This window comes from Talpa occidentalis, unplaced genomic scaffold, assembly GCF_014898055.3.
Source record: "Talpa occidentalis isolate TD23 unplaced genomic scaffold, MPIMG_talOcc4v2.1 talOcc4.16, whole genome shotgun sequence".
Classification (NCBI taxonomy): Eukaryota; Metazoa; Chordata; class Mammalia; order Eulipotyphla; family Talpidae; genus Talpa; species Talpa occidentalis.
This window is the reverse complement of record NW_023601653.1, coordinates 1,299,750-1,317,365: the sequence shown is the minus strand read 5'-3', so window position 1 is coordinate 1,317,365 and position 17,616 is coordinate 1,299,750. Positions and strand designations below refer to the sequence as shown.

The following is a 17,616-nucleotide window of genomic DNA, read 5'->3' as shown; positions in this document are numbered from 1 at the left end:
CCCCAGTGCTTCCAGGCCAGCACACCGGTCTGACCCCATCGGTGGCAGGCCCGGGCGGGCATCTGGGATTCACTGTGCGCAGCCCACGGCCCAGGACAGGGAGCTGGGAGTCAGCCCAGATGAAAGGGGCAGGATCAATTGTCAGCCAGTGTCTGTGATCCCAGCAGTGAGACGCCTTCTGGAAAGTTCCCTGGAGCAGAAAGAAGGCCTCCGCCAAGGGCGCCTCCTGCCCTGGCACCCTCAGATCCCGCAGAGCTCACCCCTGGGCTTCCCTGGGGGCACTGAGGTGTCTGGCCATGGGTCCCCAAGGGCTTTGCCCCGGCCATCTCGCCTGCACTCCGACCTGGGCTCACAGACCCCCGCAGGTGCGTCCAGCCATGCAGGCTCCCGCTTGCTCACCGGGGTTCTTTCCGCCTGACACCTTCCACCCCGGGCAGGCCTGTGCCATCCCAAACCGGGCAGGGGAAGCCCCTCGCTCACCCCCCAGAACATCTGAGCTAATCTCCCCAGGACACACTGCCGTCAGCACCGTGTCCCCCAGGGGCTGCGGGGCAGGCTGGGCTGGCACTGGGGGCTCCCGACGGCAGGCAGGAGCAGAGTCCGCCCGCCACCCCCATTACCCCCTCCAGACCCCAGTAGTGGCCCAGGGACGTTCAGGAAAGCTGCTGCCTAAGGAGAATTCCTGCCAACCGACTGGTGGTGCCAGCAGGGAGCGCCTGTGTGGGCACAGATGGTAGTCACTTCAGGCCTGGATTGGGGAGCAGACCCCAAGGGAAAACTTGGGGTCTACAGAGGTATCCAGGGCACCCCTGCCCCTGCGCTCCTCCCTACTGCCTTGGCACCCCTCTTTCTCGGCCTCCCCAGCCTCTTGCCTCATCCTCCCAGATTCTTACTCCAGACAGGTCCGGAGGGACCCCGGTATCCCAGTCCAGACCCTCCCCATCAGCGCCGCCCCACAGCCAGCCGGCTCCAGCCCTCACCTCCTCCGCTGCTGGCTGCCATTCCCCACCACCCAGGCTTCAGGCACGAAGCCCCCCCGGCTCGGACGGGAGGCTGCCCCCGCGACCGCCCCCCCAGACCTCTGAGAGCCAGAGGCCGGGACTCGGAGCCGCCCCAGGGGGACCCCGCAGCGGGGCCCTGCAGCCCAGCGGCTCGGGCGGCGCTCACCGGGCAGTGCCCTCCGGGCTGCACCCCGCCCCCAGGCGAAGCCTCCGCAGGGCCCGCGGCCTGGAGCACTCGCGCTGCGCCCGGACCTTGTAATTACGCTCCACAGCCCGGGAAACCGCGGGCCTCGCAGCATCTGGCTGCGGTTGCGAACTTTTGTTTCAAGATGCGCGACTATTTATAGCAGGAAAACTGGTAGGATAGTAATTTCCTAGGAGCTGGAGGAGAAATTGGCTGTGTCTCTATTAAAGGGGGTGGGGGCGCGGCGATTTATTAGGGCTGCGGCCCGCGCGAGGGCGGGGCGCGGAGCGGCCGGCCGGCGGTGGCCCCGGCCCGGGAGGCGACCCCGGACGTGGCCCGCCTGCAAAGGAGCGGGGGAGGGGAGGGGACGGGCGCGGCGGGCGCGCGGCCCCGGGGTTTAATCAGTAGCATCCAGCTTAGATTCCCCCAAACGGCGGTTCCATAAATCAAACTTCTCCTTAAGTCGGAGGCCAGCGCATATGCGTCCCATTAGGAGTCGGGCAAAGCCACCGCTGCCGACGCACCCCCTCGGCTCGCTGGGCCGGGCCGGGCCCTGCCGGGAGCTTCCCGGAGCCGGGCGGGCGCGCCAGGCCGCCTCCCGCGCGCGCGCTCCCTCCGCGCCGGCCTGGCCGGACACGGGGCGCGCTTCGGACTCCCGCGCGGGGCGCGCCCCTCCCTCCCTCCCAGGTGAGCAGCCGGACCGGCGGGTCCCGCCGCCCGACCCCGGGAAGGCGCTCTCGGGGGACGGCGGGGCACGGTCTGGTGGGGCGCGGCGCGCACGTGTGCGCCAGGGTGGGCGCGGGCAGCGCGGCGGGCGCGGCGCCCTCGAGTGGGGCACGGCCGCGCCGGCGCGTGGGCTGATCGCGGACGGTCCCCCCGGCCCGGGACTCGACTGCCCGCGGCTGGGACCTGCGCCGCCCGCGCGCTCCGCGGCCCTTGCGCTCGGCGCGCGAAGCCAGCCGGGGGGGGAAATCGGCGGTGGGGCCGCTGCGGAGCGCCCCTTCCCCGGCCCCGAGGCCGGCACCTCGCGCGGCCCCCGCCGCCCTTCAAGCCCGTGCGCCGCGCTGAGACCTCCAAGGCGACCCGCAGCCCCGCTCCCGCGCGCGCGGCCCCCGGCGCCCTCCCAGGGACCTGGCCGCGGAATTCCCCGCCGCCAGGCCGGGCTGGAGGCTCGCGGGGGCCGCCCGCCGCCCACCCGGCCCGCGGCCGCGGCACTCACAGGTAGCTGCCGCTGGACAGGATGAGAAAGAGCTGCGGGCAATAGACGGAGAGCAGCGCGCGGCGCGGCGACAGCAGGAGCATGGTGGGCGGGCGCGCGCCGTGGGCTGGGCAGACCCCTCGCGCCGGGCGCCTGGGCCAGCTGACGCCGGGGTCTCCGGGCCCCCCAGCTAGGGCGGCGGCCCCGGGCGCTAGGGCCCCGGGCGCGCGGGCCCCGGCGCAGTGGTCGCCAGCGCCCCGCCACCAGGGCCGCGCATCGCGCTGGGACCGCGGCGGGGCTGGGCCGGCGCGGGGCGGGCGCGGGCAGGGGGCAGCGGGCGCGCGTCGGCCGATGTCTGGCGCTGCGTCCGTCGATCGGTCGGAACCGGCACTGTCGCTCGCTCTGGCTCGAGCCTCCAAGTCTCCCGAGGCGCGCGGCTGCCATTGGACGGGCCGCCCCTACATCCGCCTCCTCCGCGGGCGGGTTTTTTAAAGGGGAGGCTGACCGGAGCGTGCGACTGCAGCCACCCCCAGAACTCGCCCGACTGCCCGGGCCGGGAGCCCACCCCCATGTCAGCAGCCTCGCCGCTCTGCCGGCCCGGAGGGTGCACCTGGGCGGGGGTGGCGGCCACCGCGGGGTGACGGCGCGGAGGTGGGTGAGCTCCGCTTGGGGGCTGTGCCCCGAGTGCCCCGAGTGCGCGCTCATGTGTGCCTGCGTGTGCCTGCGTGTGCCTGCGTGTGCCTGCGTGTGCCTGCGGAAGCATGGGCACGTCCGAGAGGGCGCAGGTGTGTGCGCCCAGATGCGCGGTGCGCTGCCGCCGCCCCTGGCTCCGTGAGGACGGCCTGGGTCTCCGGCGCGCGTGGCCTCAGCCGGCCAGGTGCACCCCCGCAGTGCTTACCTGTGCACATGCGCACTGGCATCTCAGCGGAACAGGACTCAGCATCTCGCTGGAGAGGTTGATGGTGGGAAAACACCCCCAATAGGAGCTTGGAGCCACCCCCCAACTCTGGTTTCCCCACCTCACTTTTTTGCTCTTCTTTGAGGAGTTGGGTGGGTGGGTGCGGGAGGCGCAGGTCCACGCAGACACCCTTTTTTGAACCATTGTCCTGCCGGTGATTTTTTAAAGCCCAGAAACAGGTTTTGAGGGCCCCCTCCTGCTCTCTGCCCCTCCGGGGGACATATGACTGTCGCACTAAGGGCGTGGGGGCTGGGGCGGTGCGGACTCTGCAGATGGCCGTCGGCCGGGCAAGCACATCTCCTTGCCTCTAGACCTGCCTGGAGACTCCCCGGCAACATCTGTGCTGTGGGGTGCCTCCTCTGCCTTCACCCCCTCCCTGAAATGGGGCCCTCTGTCCCTCCTGGCCTCCAGGGCAGGGGCAGGCTCGAAGAGGGCTGGTCCTAGACTCTGCAGCCCAGTGCTCTTGGGCGGAGTGGGGGGCTCTGGCTGCTGCCCCCGTCTGGCCTCCCCTGGGGCGGGGTGTGCAGGGCCTCGAACCCCACGGCCATTTGCTTAGAAAGTACTCAGAATCCAAGTACCTCTGTTCTTGGGATCCTGACCCCTGAGGGGCTTCAAGGAAGTGCCCTCCATTCCTGCTGGTCCAGGTGCTCCCCCAGGGGCTGCCCAGATGCACTCGAACCCAACTCTGGGGCACACGCGGCCGTGGGCCGGGAACAGCGACCACAGAGGCTCCCGCGCGTACCATCTGAGTTTGAAATCCCAGGGCTCGCGGGGGCCCCTGCGGAAGGAGCCCCGGAGCGCTCAGTGGCTGTGACACCAGCCATCAGCAAGAGGAGAGGCCGACAGGAACACGGCCCAGGGCTGAGGCCCAGGAATAACCTTCCCTGGGGAGGCGGGCCGGCGAGGCTGAGGGAGGATGGACGCAGACAGCACACTCGCCCCCCAGCCCGGTCCCCAATGCACTGGGCCCCCAGGTCATTTTGCCCTCGGGATGATATCTGAGCCCAGCTGCCCCCTCCTTCCTGCCCGTGCAGTCAAGGCAGCTGGCAGGAGAGCCGTGCCCTTTGCTGCAGCCCAGCGGGCAGAGGCTGTGGCGGTGCAGGACCTTCCAACCCTCACCCCCTCCCCCAGACCCCTCAGCAGACCCTGCAATGACCTACCTCCCTGCAGGTAGGTCCAGTGGGGTGTCCAGAGACTGCATTTCCTCCTCCCCCTCCCTCAGGAATAAGCATGTGTTTTGGGGGGCCTGTGGGGGAGCAGGTCCCCCCTCCAGGACTCCTGGGCAGGGGCAGAGGGCAGAGGCTGGCGGCTGCCTGGTTCTGACCCACAGGCAGGGAGAGGCTGGCACAGGTGTCTGGGCACACAGACTGGGCTCGCTGGGCATCCTCTCCCTGTGGCCACAGGCCATCCCCCTGCTGGGGACAGGCGGCGCGGAGTCGGGGTTACAGAGGGAAGAGCGGCCTGGGCGGAGCAGGGACGGACCTGCCCACGGTCACGGAGACCTCCCAGCCCGGAACCGGCCCTGCGAGCCCAGGCTGGGCACCCGCCTTGCCTCCCTCTGCTGCCCGGGAGTGGGAGGTGGAGACGGTTCATGGAGCTCTGCCCACTACTGGGGGGGGGAGGCACTCACTCCTGGTGGGGACTCGGTGCTGGAAGAGGGGTCCGTGGAGGACACCAGGGCCAGCTCCAGCCCAGGCTCTGCCACTCACTCCGTGGACAAGCGACTTGGCCCCGCGCTCGTGCCTAACCCTTAGCCGAGGGAGAGCACTGAACTCTGGGCCTCCGGGAGGAGCGAGCTGAGACCAGGCTGGAGCCGGAGCCTCCCAGGAGCGAGCGACCCATTAGGGGACACAGGGTGCTGCGGGTGCAGGGGCAGGGGTGCTGGCGAGCAGAGCAGAGCGCCTCCCTTCCACCCCCACCCCACCCCAGCCCCAGGAGAGCACGGCAGGCGCCCTCGCCTCCCGTAAGCAAACACCCGGGGACAGGGCTGCGCAGACCCACAGCAAACAGCCGCCAGCGACGCGCCGCCGGCCTGCTGGGCCGAGCCGGGACCGCTTCCTGCCGGCGGCCGCGCCCACCCTCCTGGTCCCTGCCCGGCCTCTGCCTCTCCATCTGTTCAGCGGCCGAGGGGGCGGCGGGCGGCGGGCGGCGGCCAGGGGATCCTCCACTCCTGCGTCCACGGGCCTCCCAGGGGCTCCCGGGGTCTGGCCTGCGGCCACCCCACCGCCCGCCTCCTGGTGGCCGCCGGCACCCAGTAGGGCGCAGGGCCGGGGGCTGGGGCGGGCTGCGCGGGAGGGGCGCCGCCCGGCTCCTGGTCAGGCGGACCCCCCACCCCCACCCGCAGGGCGGCCGAGACAGATTTCGTCTAAAGGAGATCGCAGCTCAACAGGTAAGGACTCGGCTGGCTTCAGGAATGTGGAAATACGACTCGGAGCAGCTACTGCAGCGAGCAGCGAGCACGGCCGCCGGGCGCCCGCCCGCCCGCCCGCCCGCCCGCCCGCCGGGCCTCGCCAGGGGGAGCGCGGCGAGGGGGCCGGGCCGGGCCGGCGGGCGGAGGCGCGGTGCCCGCACCGAGCCTGAGGCGGCTGCGCCGGCGGCGCGGCCCATCCCGAGCCAGCCGGACGAGTTGTCAAGGTAATTTCAACACGTCGGGGTGATGGATAGAGACGGTGGGCCGCGCGGCCCCGGCCGGCCGCTCTGCGCCCGGGGCGCGCCCCCCGCCCGCCCCCCCCGTCGCCCCCCGGACGCTCCCGGCCGCCCCCCGGCCGCCCCCCGCCCCGGCCGCCCCCCGCCCCGGCCGCCCCCCGCCCCCGCCCGGCGCGCCCTCCCGGCTGCAGCCTCTGCCCGGGCGCGGCGCCCAGCGCAGCCCAGCCGGGGGAGGGCAGGCGCTCCCGCCCCGGGGCCTGGAGCCCAAACAGGTGAAAGTGGGGGCCGGGCACGCTCGCCGCTACCCCCGGCGTCCGCGCTCCCGCCTCCTGCCCGGGCCGGCGCCCCGCCCCCCGCGGACCCCGAGTTCCTGCGCTCGGGGCCTCGGCGGCGGGCGCGGGTCGCTCCTCGGCCGGCCCGGGCCCCGGAGCCGCCTGCAGCCCCGGCCCGCGGCCCGGCGCCCCCCGCACTCACCCGAGCTTCACGTAGAGGACCCCGAAGCAGAGGAACACGTAGAAGAGCCACTTGCGAAAGTTTCTGTGCATGATCCAGCGCGGGGGGCTGCGCCATAGACAGCGGCGGCCGGGGGTGCGCGCGCCGGCGGCCGGCGGGGCTCGGCGACCGGGGCTCAGCCGGCGCGGCGGCCGGGCCGACGGGCGACGCGCGGGCACCGGGCGCGCGCCGCCACCATGGTGAGCCCGAGGCCCGCGCCGCGTGCGCCGGGGCGCTGACCGCGCGGGGGCCGCGACCTCGGGGCCGGGCCGGGCGGCCGCGGGGCCCCCGAGCGCCGGCGGGGCCCGGGGCGCGCGGCTGCGGGCAGGCACGGCCTCCGCGGGGCGCAGCCGCCTGGGCCCGCGCGCGCCTCGCCGATCGCCGCGCGGCCAATGTGTCCGCACTTGTCGGCCTCCCCAGGTGACTCGGGCCTCCGCGCGCCGGAGCCGCCAGCGAGCGCGCCCCAGGTGGAGGGCCCGCCTCCCGCCCGCCCTCCTGGCTCGCCCCGCGCGCCGCTCGCTCCCCGCTCCCTCCCCCCGCCCTCCCCCGCGACACTCGGGCGCATCCGCCGCCCTCCGGTCCCCATCCCCTCCCGGGCGCGCGGCGGGGAGGGGCGCGGGCGCGCGGCGGGGGGGCCGCGGGGGAGGGCGCGGCCGGAGAGACACCTGCGCGGCCGCCGCTCCTCGGCGCCCGGGGCGGGAGGGGCCGGCCCTGGGGGACGCGCTCGGGGCCAGCGGGGTTCCAGCTTCTCCTGGTGGGGGCGGGAGAGACCCCCCCCCCGCCCCCGCCACCCTGGGCCTGCTTCCCGGCCCCCCGGGGACCTTCAACTTGGGGTCCTCCTGGCCCATCCAGGCATCGCCGCCTCCCTGGCCTCAGTGGCCCCGCTGTGCCCGGCTCAGGTCTCTCCCGCCAGCACTGCTACCAGCAGCGGGGCAGGGGAGGGACAGACAGACAGGTCTGACCAGATGCGGGGATGGCTCCCATGGCGGGGTGGGGGCCACTTGGCTGAGCACCACCATGGGGAGAGTTGGACACATAAGGGGGGGTTCTCTGGCCTGGGGGAGGCTCCAGGCAGCAGGCTCCCTACTTCCCCTGCGCCATTCCTGCGCTCTGGGGCCAGTATCCGTGGGGTCAGCACCCCGTGCCAGCCGCCGCTGCACACAGTCTGCCCCGACTCAGTGCCCGGTCAGTGCGCAGCAGGCCCTGAAGACCCCGCCGCCAGGACGCCCGCCTCCCCGGGGCAGGTCCGTGGCCAGCAGCCTAACCACGGACCTGACCAGGCTCTGGTCCTGCTGCCGGGGTTCACAGCGCAGGACACCTTTGAACTGTCAGTCTTGAGCGAATGCATGGAATTGGGAACCCCGGGGCCGGGCAGGCCCCAGCGGGCAAGGGTGGGAGTGAACACAGGGGTGGGGAGGGGACGCTGCTTCCCCCCTCCTTGCCCACATGGCCAGGCCAGAGGGGTCCGGCGCTCAGAGCCTGCCCCCTCCGTTCCCTGCGGTCTTCCTGGAACCCCTGCATCTGCTCCCTTAACCCTTCCAAACCCCCGAACCTTGGCCATGACAGGGGCACCGGCCAGTCCCTCCCCCCAGCCCCCATCAGAGGCCTCGCTGCAGCTGCAGAGGCTCCCAGGGGGCGGCTCCCAGATGAAGAGGACGTGGGACACCAGCCCGGGCTCCGAGACGGAGGCCCAGGAAAGAAGAAATGGAAATGGGAGGCTCGCCCCTGCCCAGGCCCCGCGCCCCAGCTTGGAGGGGGGGTGTCCAGCTCACAGACCTGGAAGCTGAGCCCCGGACACTGGGTCAAAGCAGCTAAGGGCGGGGAGCCCCGGGAGGAGCTCAGGCGCACGGGCAGATGCTGCCACCCCGTGGCGATGCTGGGCCACTGGCTGCAGGGCTGGGGTGTTGGCACAGGGCCCCTCTGCAGGGGCGCACGACAGATGGTGTCCCCATCCCTGGCAGAGTTCGAAGACACCCTGCCCCCCACCAGCCTGTCTCGCGTCCATTATGGCAGAAGAGGTCAGGAGCCGTGGCCTGGGCTGTGCTTAATGACGAACACTGCAGGGGCGGGACGGTGCCCCCCAGGCCCCCCACGGCCCAGGCCCCCACAACGCACCCCTGTCCGCTCCCTGCCAGGGGTCAGGGTGGCTCCTGGGCCAGCCAGTGGAGTGGGGTGGGCAGAGATAAGGCTCTGCCCAGCGAGAGGAGCCCCGAGGGGCTTGGATCCCCGACTCCACCGCCTCTGGGGCCGGCCTTTCCCAGGACCCGCGGGGGAAGAGCCCGGCCTCGGGGGCCAGGGACGGCGCCCTGCTGCCCCCTGCCGGCCCCGGGGGACGCGCCGCCGCGAGGGAGGTTCGCTGGGCCAGGGAGACAGCGACCCCGGCCAGGCGTGTCTCAGGGGGGCTCTGAACCCCTCCAAGGTTGGGGGAGCTCGCGGGGTGGGGGGAGTCCGATGGAGGCGTGACCTCGTGCAGGGGTGCGCAAGGGCGGGGCGGCGGGCGCGGAGCTGGAGGCTGCTGGGGACCCCGCGCCTATGCCCAGCGCAGGCCTCCGGAGGGTGACCCCGCAGGCACCCCACACACACCGACGGGGTCGCAGCCGAAGGCGAGGTCACTCGTGCACCCTGAGGAGGACGTGTCTGGCTCCAAGGCCCCTCAGGGCTGGGGTGGGGCAGGGCGGGGAGAGAAGCGCCGAGGGCGCTGCTGTCGGGCACGGGCTCTGCTCTCCCGCCTCTTCGGGGACCTGCCCCTGTCCAGAGGGCTGACGTGTCCAGAGTCAGGGCACCCCAGGGCCTCTGAGGGGGCTCCAGGGGTGTCCAGCCACTTCCTGTCCTGCTCGACCTGGCGTTGCTCTCAGACCCCGCCTGGGCTTCCTCCTCGCCCCCCAGGGAAGGCGCAGCCCGGCCGCCCCGCGGGCAAGTCCTCCGCCGCCAACCATCCAGGTGGCGCCCAGCACGGGGCCAGGCCGCGCGGCGTGCGGGGTCCCCGCCCTGGTCCTCCAGGCCTGAGCCGGCTGCCTTTGGCGTGGCTGAGCAGGGTGAGCCAGGCGTCTGCCCCCCTTGTCTGACCAGGCTCCCTCCACTGACCCCCATTTCCTGGGACAGTTGAGGGGCACTAATAGGGCCGCCCTAAGCAGGTGGGAGGAGTTCCTGGGCCTCTATTTGACTCTCCTTGAAGGGGGGCAGGGCCCAGTGGGCATGGCTGAGCCCCCGCCCTGGCCACCGCCTGGCAGGCCACGGGATACCCTCTGCGGCCTGGTCCGCTCCCTCTTCTCTACGCAACAGGCTCCTCTCAAGACCCTCCCTTCTCCTCCAGAGCAGCAGCCTCCATGAGACTCTGCCTTCTTTGTGTATGGAGAGCTTCCTGGAGGAGGTGACCTGCACGACATTAAGATATGGAAGAACATAACCCCTTTGGGGGAGGCGAGGCCATTCCGTGTGACTGAGCGCAAGGTGGGGAAGGAGCCTGACCCCGAAGCCCTACCCAAGGATTCCGGGCCTGGCCGTGAGGACAGTGGGAGCCACGGCAGGTTCTGTACAGGGAGCAGCAGGGTCACGTGGGGGCCCTGGCCTGGGCGCCTCTCTAACTGGGCCCTGGGCCGCCGCTGACCCATGTCTGCTCCCAGGGCCCAGAGGCGAGCTGAGGAAGGGTTTGGTGGGTGGGTGAGGGCGAGTGGCCAGCTGGCTGGATGGGTAGAGGGACAGTGGACGCTACAGGCGAATGAGGACGGTAGGCAGGCAGGGTGCCCTCTGCCCTCTGGCCATGACAACCCCGCTTCTCCGTGGGCCGGGTGTGGATCTACAGGTGGGCGGGTAGAAGGCTCGACGAGTGGGTGGTGGGCCAGGACTCAGCAAACTTTTCCTGGAAAGGGCTAGAGAGTAAACAGCCGTGTGCTCTCTGTCACACGCTCTTCTTTGATCTATTGATTTTTTTTTACGACTCTCAACAAAGTGAAATCCACTCTTAGCTTGGGGATTTGGCCCTGACCGTAGCTTGCTGGCCTCGTGTCATCCGCACCTTTCCTTTGCAAATGACAGAAGCCAGGTTGGAGGTCACAAAAGGGGGAACCATTGGTTCACATAACCGAAGAGTTCAAGGGCATCGCAGCTTCAGGCATAGCTGGATCCAGGATCAAATGAAAGTACTGTGAGTTCTCTCTCCCCTGCCATGGGCTCTGCTTCCTGAGGATTCGTGCTCGGGCAGCCCTGTCGGCACCCTGGCCCCTCGCAGCTTCAGGCTCTGTCTTGCAGCTGGACAAGCAATGGGAGGACAGAGCTTCTTCGGCCAGGTCCCAGCCAGGGTCCAAGATGGACCGTCATGACCTCTGCTGGCTCTGGCTGGGCCCGTCCCGGTGGCGGGAGAGGAAGCACTGTCCGGCGGTACAGGATCCTGAAACCCAGGTTGGAGGCCTTCTCACGCCAGTTGCGCAGGCTGAGAAAGGGAGAGCCGTGCTCCATCGGAAAAATGGGGGCGCTCCTACCAGAAAGGGGGTGACCTGACCCACCCAGTCATCCCCTGGCGCCGTGCCATCCACGCCGCACTGTGACTGTCCCCAGCTGACGCACAGCCGGCCTCCCCCCTCAGATGCTCTCCCCACACAGCAGCCCGCGTGCGAGAGCAAGCGCCAAGCAGCAGAGCTTTACAGATCAACGTGTTTATCATTCTCCCCGCCGAAGCAGGAGGCTGTCAGCCGCCCAGGACGGGCGCCAAGACCCTGCCTGTCTTCAGGGTCCCGGCTCCCGCCGGCTTTTCCTTCCGCCTCGGAGTGGCTGCCGGAGCGCCACCATCACGCCCGCCGTCCCGGCTGCGAAGTGGAAGCCGCACACACGCCTCTCCCGCCCCGGGACACCCCACTCGTCTCGCACTGGTCAGAACTGGGTCCAGGGAGATCGGGAAAAGTGCTCTTCGCTGAGGGTGCGGTGCCCAGCTGACCCTGGGGTTCTGTCACGGAGTGGGGGGGGTGGATGTGGGGGCACACGACCACAGTTCTCCCCACCTCGCCATCTGCCCAGAGGTCCCTGGCCCGGATCCCCGCCTGGCCGGTGGCTGGCTCAGGCCCTCCCCAGGAGCAGAACGGCTCCCGGCCCGCGCCTGCTTCCGGAAAGCTTGTGCTGAAGGAAGAGGGGGGCAGGTGTGACCACCCTTCCCACCCGCAGCCAACCCCGCTCATAAGAGGGTATCGGGGAGGATCCCGCCAAGCTGGCCCGTCGTCCGGCGCGGCGCTTTCCTGTCCCGCGTCCTCAGCGATGGACGTCGTGCGTCCCCCACGCCTCTTGAGCAAGCGTGTGCTCCACACGGGACAGACTCACCTGCTCCCCGGCCACTCAGCAGTGACTGCCCTTGGGGGGCGGGGGGGGCACCCATCTCCGGACCAGACCTGGAGTCAAGTCCTGGCTGCAGGCCGGTCTCCTCGAAGCCGTGGGCTGTTGGCTCTTTGATCGGAGCACCCAGAGCCAGGGCGCGGGGCCGGCAGCAGCCTCGGGGAGCCCGCCCACCCCACCTGCCTCATGGGGTGCTGAGTCTCTAAGCAGGAGCCCCTTGCTCTAAGGGTGGAGATGACGCCTGGACCTCCAGGGGCCAAAGAAGGTTCCAGGGCAAACGTGCAGGCCCCAGTACCCAAGGCCCTCCGAGCTCAGACAGCAAGGGGTCCCTGGGGAGATGGTGCCCCTCCCCCAAGGGTGCAGCCGTCAGATTCAGCGTCCGGCCACGGTCGGGGTCCTGACCCAGCTGAGGATCTGCCTGCCCCCTCCTCCCCCAGAGCAGGGACCAACTCTTCGCTGGATCGTGCCCGGCAGCGCACGGCCACCAGGGGGCAGCACCGGGGTGTCCACCCCCCCCCCCCCCCGCCCCCACCCCCAGTCCGGCCCTGAACTCTCCTCATGCCCTCTCACCCCAGGGCTCCGGGGGGGTGCGCTGCTGTGACGTGGACGGTGGCCCCGATGCTCCGGCCTGGGCCCACCCTGATGCCCGGTGACCCTTCTGGGGGGCTCACCTGTGACCGTGGGTGGAAAAACGAGCGAGTGTAGGAGATGGGGGGCCCTGACCTGCCCAGCCCTCCCCCTCTGCTCCTGGGGCGCCCTGCCACTCCTCCCAGCCCCCCTCCCCGCAGCTTCAGGGTCAGGAAATGCCCCCCAAAGCTGAGTGCTGGGCACACAGGGTCTGGCATGGAGCGGATCTGAACCCGGGGCGTTCCCATGGGACTCAGCAGCCGCTCCTCCCCAAGGCGCCACCCTCAAGGGGGGATGCCCGCGTCTGCGAGGCTGGGGAGACCACGGGGCCTGCAGCGTCTCCTCGGGAGGGGCACAGCTGGCTCCCGGGCTCAGGGTGAACAGGTCACAGGAGCGTAGGGGTCTGAGTACCAGACTCTGAGCCTCAGTTTCCCCGCCAGGAGAACACTGGCCGCCTCACCGGCTGGGGGCGTGGACACCCCGCAGGGGCCCATGCAGCTAACGCCCCTCAGGGTGACAGCGTCTCCCTGTGAGCGACTGGTGGCCGGCTGGGGCCCGCCGGGCGTCTCAGGACGTGGCCGCTCTGCCCGGTGACCCTCGCCAGGAGCCGCAGCCACGCACGGGGCGGGACAGAGTGGACCCGCCCCGGGCCTGGGATGGATGCCGCCTGGGGAGAGGGTCCTCCGGCCGGGCTGCTCCCCGCCCCGAGACCACGGAGCACAGCCGCCCCGGCAGCCGCTGCCGCCCCGTGTGCCCTCTCCCCCTCTGCCCGCGCTGGGGCCCGGCCCGCGGGCAAGGGAGGCGCGAGGGGCGTGGAGGTGCCCGGCTCGGAGGTGGCCTCGGCCTTCCTCCCCCTCCCCTGGGGAGCAGCCGGGGCTCTCCCCCATTCTCCCCGGACCGTGTGGGGAAGACTGTGGGGTCCGCCCAGCGCTCCCCTCTGCTCCCCTCCCTCCCCAGCGCCCCAGGCCCGGCTGACGGAGGCGCAGGCGGAGCGCCGGCAGCAGGGGGCGCCGGTGGCCAGGTCACTGCTCCGCCTCCATGCTGCCCTGGGCCGCCCCCAGGTCGCCGGAGCAGATGCGTGGGACTGCGGCCTAGTCCCGGGCAGACACGACGTTCCCCGGCCAGGGACGGGCCCTGTGCGCCCCGGGTGCCCACTGGGGCCCAGAGGCTCCCCTCCCCCCCGGCCCCCGACCCCGCCCGGGCCAGGCCGCGTGGAGGACACCAAGGCCAGGAGTGAGCGGGAGCCGCTGCCCTGGGCCAGCGGGGAGGCCGGGCAGGCTGCCCGCCTCTCGGGACCCAGCGTCCTGGCTTTTTTCAGAGGCTCATTTGCCAGCCGTGATGACGTGGGGGGCGGGCGGAGGGAGCAGGGAGGCCCCCCACAGGGCATGGTGGGCAGGCTTCCTGGAGGCGGCGGCAGTTGCCCCATCCCGAAGGATGAGCCAGGGCCGCAGCCCCAGAAGCAGCCGCCTGGGCTGAGGGACGGCGGGAGCAACGGTCCAGGAGCGCACCCGGCCCCCCGCCCGCAGCGGGTGTTGGTGGGTGGCCCCCTTTCAGGAGCTTAAGGGTTTTGATCTGTAAAGTGGGGTGACAGGCTGGCCTGACTCCACAGCTGTGACACCTCCCTGAAATTCCCGGGGGCACAGCCCCCGCACCCCGCCCTCCTCAAGCCCACCTGCACGGAGACCCCAGCTCTGGCGCCCACCAGCCCCTCCAGCCACTCGGCCCATCCCCAGGGACCCCGCGCGCACAGGCTGCACTGCTGAGATCCGCTTCAGCCCACGGAGGCCCTGGCACCCCCTCCTGGCTGCCCCGGGTAGCCTCGGATTGCCCTCCCATGGCCCGCAGCCCCTCTGCCCTGCCCCCCAGCCTGGACCCCGCCTCTGCGTCTGCCCCTCGGGAGAACCTCTAGCAGGCCTGGGGCTAACGACTGTCTGCGGGCCGCCTGCCCCAGAACCCCGAGTCCGGAATGACACCTGGGGATCACACGGCCGGGGCTGCTTGGGCTGCCCACTGGGAGGCGCCCTGGCCCGCGTCACTGGCGGTGATGCAGGAGGCGGCGGCCCTTGCAGGGAGCCCCAGGGAGAAGCCTTCCGTCACCCTCGCCCGCCAGGGCCGCCCGGAGCCTGGCGCACCCCCGCTTTGCCGCCCCTGGGCGGAGCCGCCCACTTCGGCCTCCTTTTTCTTCCCACAGAAACGCCGGGGCAGGGGGGCTCTCAGGGGATCCCAGTCACCCACTGCACCCAGCTCTGATGGGGGGTCCTTCTCCTCCAGACAACGCCCACGAGCCCCGGGGGCAGCAGCTCTGTCTCACGAGGCCCCTCCACGGGCGCCCCCGACATGCCCTGGAGCCCCGCGGTCGCTGTGCTGGCGCCCGTGGAGACTGGAGGTTCCAACGCGCCCCCGGGGCCCCTGCGGAGGGGACGGCCAGGAGGGGTGGGCGGGCAAGGGCAGGCGGAGGCTGCTCTGGGTGCCCCCCCACATCTGCCCTCCTGAGGCTCCCCGCCTCGGGGGTGTCATGGAGACCCCCGTGCACAGACCCGGGGCTGACGAACTCGCTGGCCCTGGGGGGACTGGACTTGCCCCCCGCAGGCCGGGGTGGGCCTGGGGGCCCCTCAGTGGGCGCCGCTCACTCTCGCCCCTGGGGACGGCAGCCCAGACCGGCGTCTCCTCCGAGTCACCGGCGCGCGCCCTGCGGCCCAGGCGGGCGAGGCAGGGCTGGGGTGTGGGTGGCCGTGGCCAGGCGGGGGGCTGGCACCTGTGTTCTCAGAGCCTGCCTGTCCCGGGGGGCCCGCTGTAACCCCACAAAGGGCGGCCGCGCCGGGGGCAGGGGGGGTAGTCCTTAGGGGACGAGCGCCCCAGATGTTCCACGAAATCCGAGGTCCTCACCCCCGCCCCCCAGGACAGCCAGGACAACGTGGGGGTCTTCGTGGGCACAGATGCCGCCCCCGCCCGGCCGCTCCTCCCGGGGCTGTTCCTCCTCCGGGCACCGACGACTCCCGGGGCCGGCAGGGGGCGCGCTGCGGCCGTGTGGGGACCGGGGCCTGCCTGACCCGCGCCGGGGACCGAATCTGCAGCCCCCAGACTCTCACCCTGGGGCCCAGGGCACCCGGAGGCCGCAGCAGTCAGCCCGGCAGGGGGAGGGGAGTGAGGCACCTGGGCCCGTCCCCCTGGGGGTGGACGTCGTGAAGCGCCCCCAGGCCTGCGATCCCGGAGCCCCCAAACCCCCAGGCAGGCTGAGAGGCTAGCCCCAAAAGAAAGTTCCGGGGGTGCCAACAGGGCAGGTCTGTGAGCCGAACCCAGAGGATGCCGGGAAGGGCCCCGCCGGCCCTCGGTGGACAGAGGACTGTGGGCCAGGGACCAAGCAGGTGTGCAGACCACCCATGCCACACACATGCACACACACACCACACACCACACACACACCACACACCACCCACACACACACCACACACACACCACCCACCACACACACACACCACCCACCACCCACCCACCACACACACACCACACACACCACCCACCACCCACCCACCACCCACACACCACACACACACCACACACACACCACACACACACACCACCACACCACACACACACCCACACCACACCCACACCACACATACACACACCACCCACCACACACACACCACACACACCCCTCACACACACACCACACACACACTCCTCACACACACCCCACAAACACCCACACACCACATACACCATATATACCACTCACACCACACACACACACACACACCTCTCACACACCCATATACCACACACCTCACACACCTCAAACACCACACACCACACACACCATAAACACCCACACACCACACACACCCACACACCACACACACCATATACACCACTCACACCACACACGCACACACACCTCACACACCCACACACCACACACCTCACACACACACCTCACACACCATATACACCACACACAAACACTCACCTCACAAACCACATACATCACACACATTTCACGTACCATATACACCACACACACCCCACACATATACCTCACAATCCATACATACCATACACCTCACACCATTACACCACATACACCACACACACCCACCTCACACACCCCTCACACCATATACACCCCACACACCTCACACACTATATACACCACACACCCCACACACACACACTTCACACACCATATACACCACATACACCCCACACACACACCTCACACACCATGTACACCACACACCCCCCGCACACACCTCCCAATCCATATACACCACACACCTCACACCATTACACCACACACACCACACACAAGCACCTCATACACCACACACACCCACCTCATACACCACACACCTCACACCATTACACCACACCACACCCACCACACACACCCACCTCACACACTACACACCCCTCACACACACACCACACACACCATACACACCCCACACACACACCTCACACACACACACCAGAATCACTCACATCACACACACACCTCACACACTCCTCACACACACACCACACGCACAGACACACATCTACACACCCACACTCGTTCTCGCCATACCAGGGATTGGGCTGTCAGCACAGCTCCACCAGCAATATGTCAACCAGCAAAGATTTCCTTGCGGACCTACTATGTGAGCCTTTTGGTGCTAAGAGGGCTTGGAGATACCAAAATAAGCCCAAAAGTTACCACTTTCCTCAAAAATATGAAAACCATAACAAAAACGCAGCCAAGTCCATCAGGAGAGATGGCCCCGGCTGGAGTCACACGAAGGCCTCCCGGGTGCTGGAAGGAGTCAGGCCTGGAGGGCTTCCCTGAGGCGGCGCCACTGACTGAGGCGGGATGAGGACCGAGCAGGCGCCAGGGATGAAGGGATGAGGCCGGTGAGAGGGTGAGAAGCAGAGAAGAGGCCGCCAGCCCTGCTGGGGGGCTGGGCAGGGTGCTCTGGAGCTGCGGAGCAGGGAGCAGGGCCGGCCGCCTGTGGGCGCTGCGGGGCCAGGGCGCCGCTGCCGGGGGCTTCCGCTCCTGCTCTGACGCAGGCCAGGCCCTGAGAGCGGGGCAGTGGGCCCTGAGTTCACAGAGGTGGGGGGCCGGGCTCGGACCGTGCACTGGCACTCGGGTGCCGGCACCCCGTGGGTGTCCTCGCCCAGCCGCCAGTCCCTATGACCTGCAGGCTGGTGC

At 70.2% G+C, this 17,616-nt stretch overlaps 1 protein-coding gene across 2 annotated transcripts in view; it reads right to left on the bottom strand.

Moving 5' to 3' along the window:
* Positions 1-6,866, bottom strand: part of WNT7B (Wnt family member 7B) — a 33,537-nt gene extending 26,671 nt beyond the window's left edge. Inside the window, exon 1 of one of the 2 annotated variants that reach the window (XM_037513379.1) lies at positions 6,462-6,866. In XM_037513379.1, the coding sequence (XP_037369276.1) occupies positions 6,462-6,532 (71 nt within the window). In that variant the 5' untranslated portion in view covers positions 6,533-6,866. Of the gene's footprint in view, positions 1-2,404; positions 2,488-6,461 lie in introns of those variants that run through there. The other variant, XM_037513378.2, reaches the window with a different exon arrangement.
* Between the last annotated feature and the right edge of the window lie 10,750 nt (positions 6,867-17,616).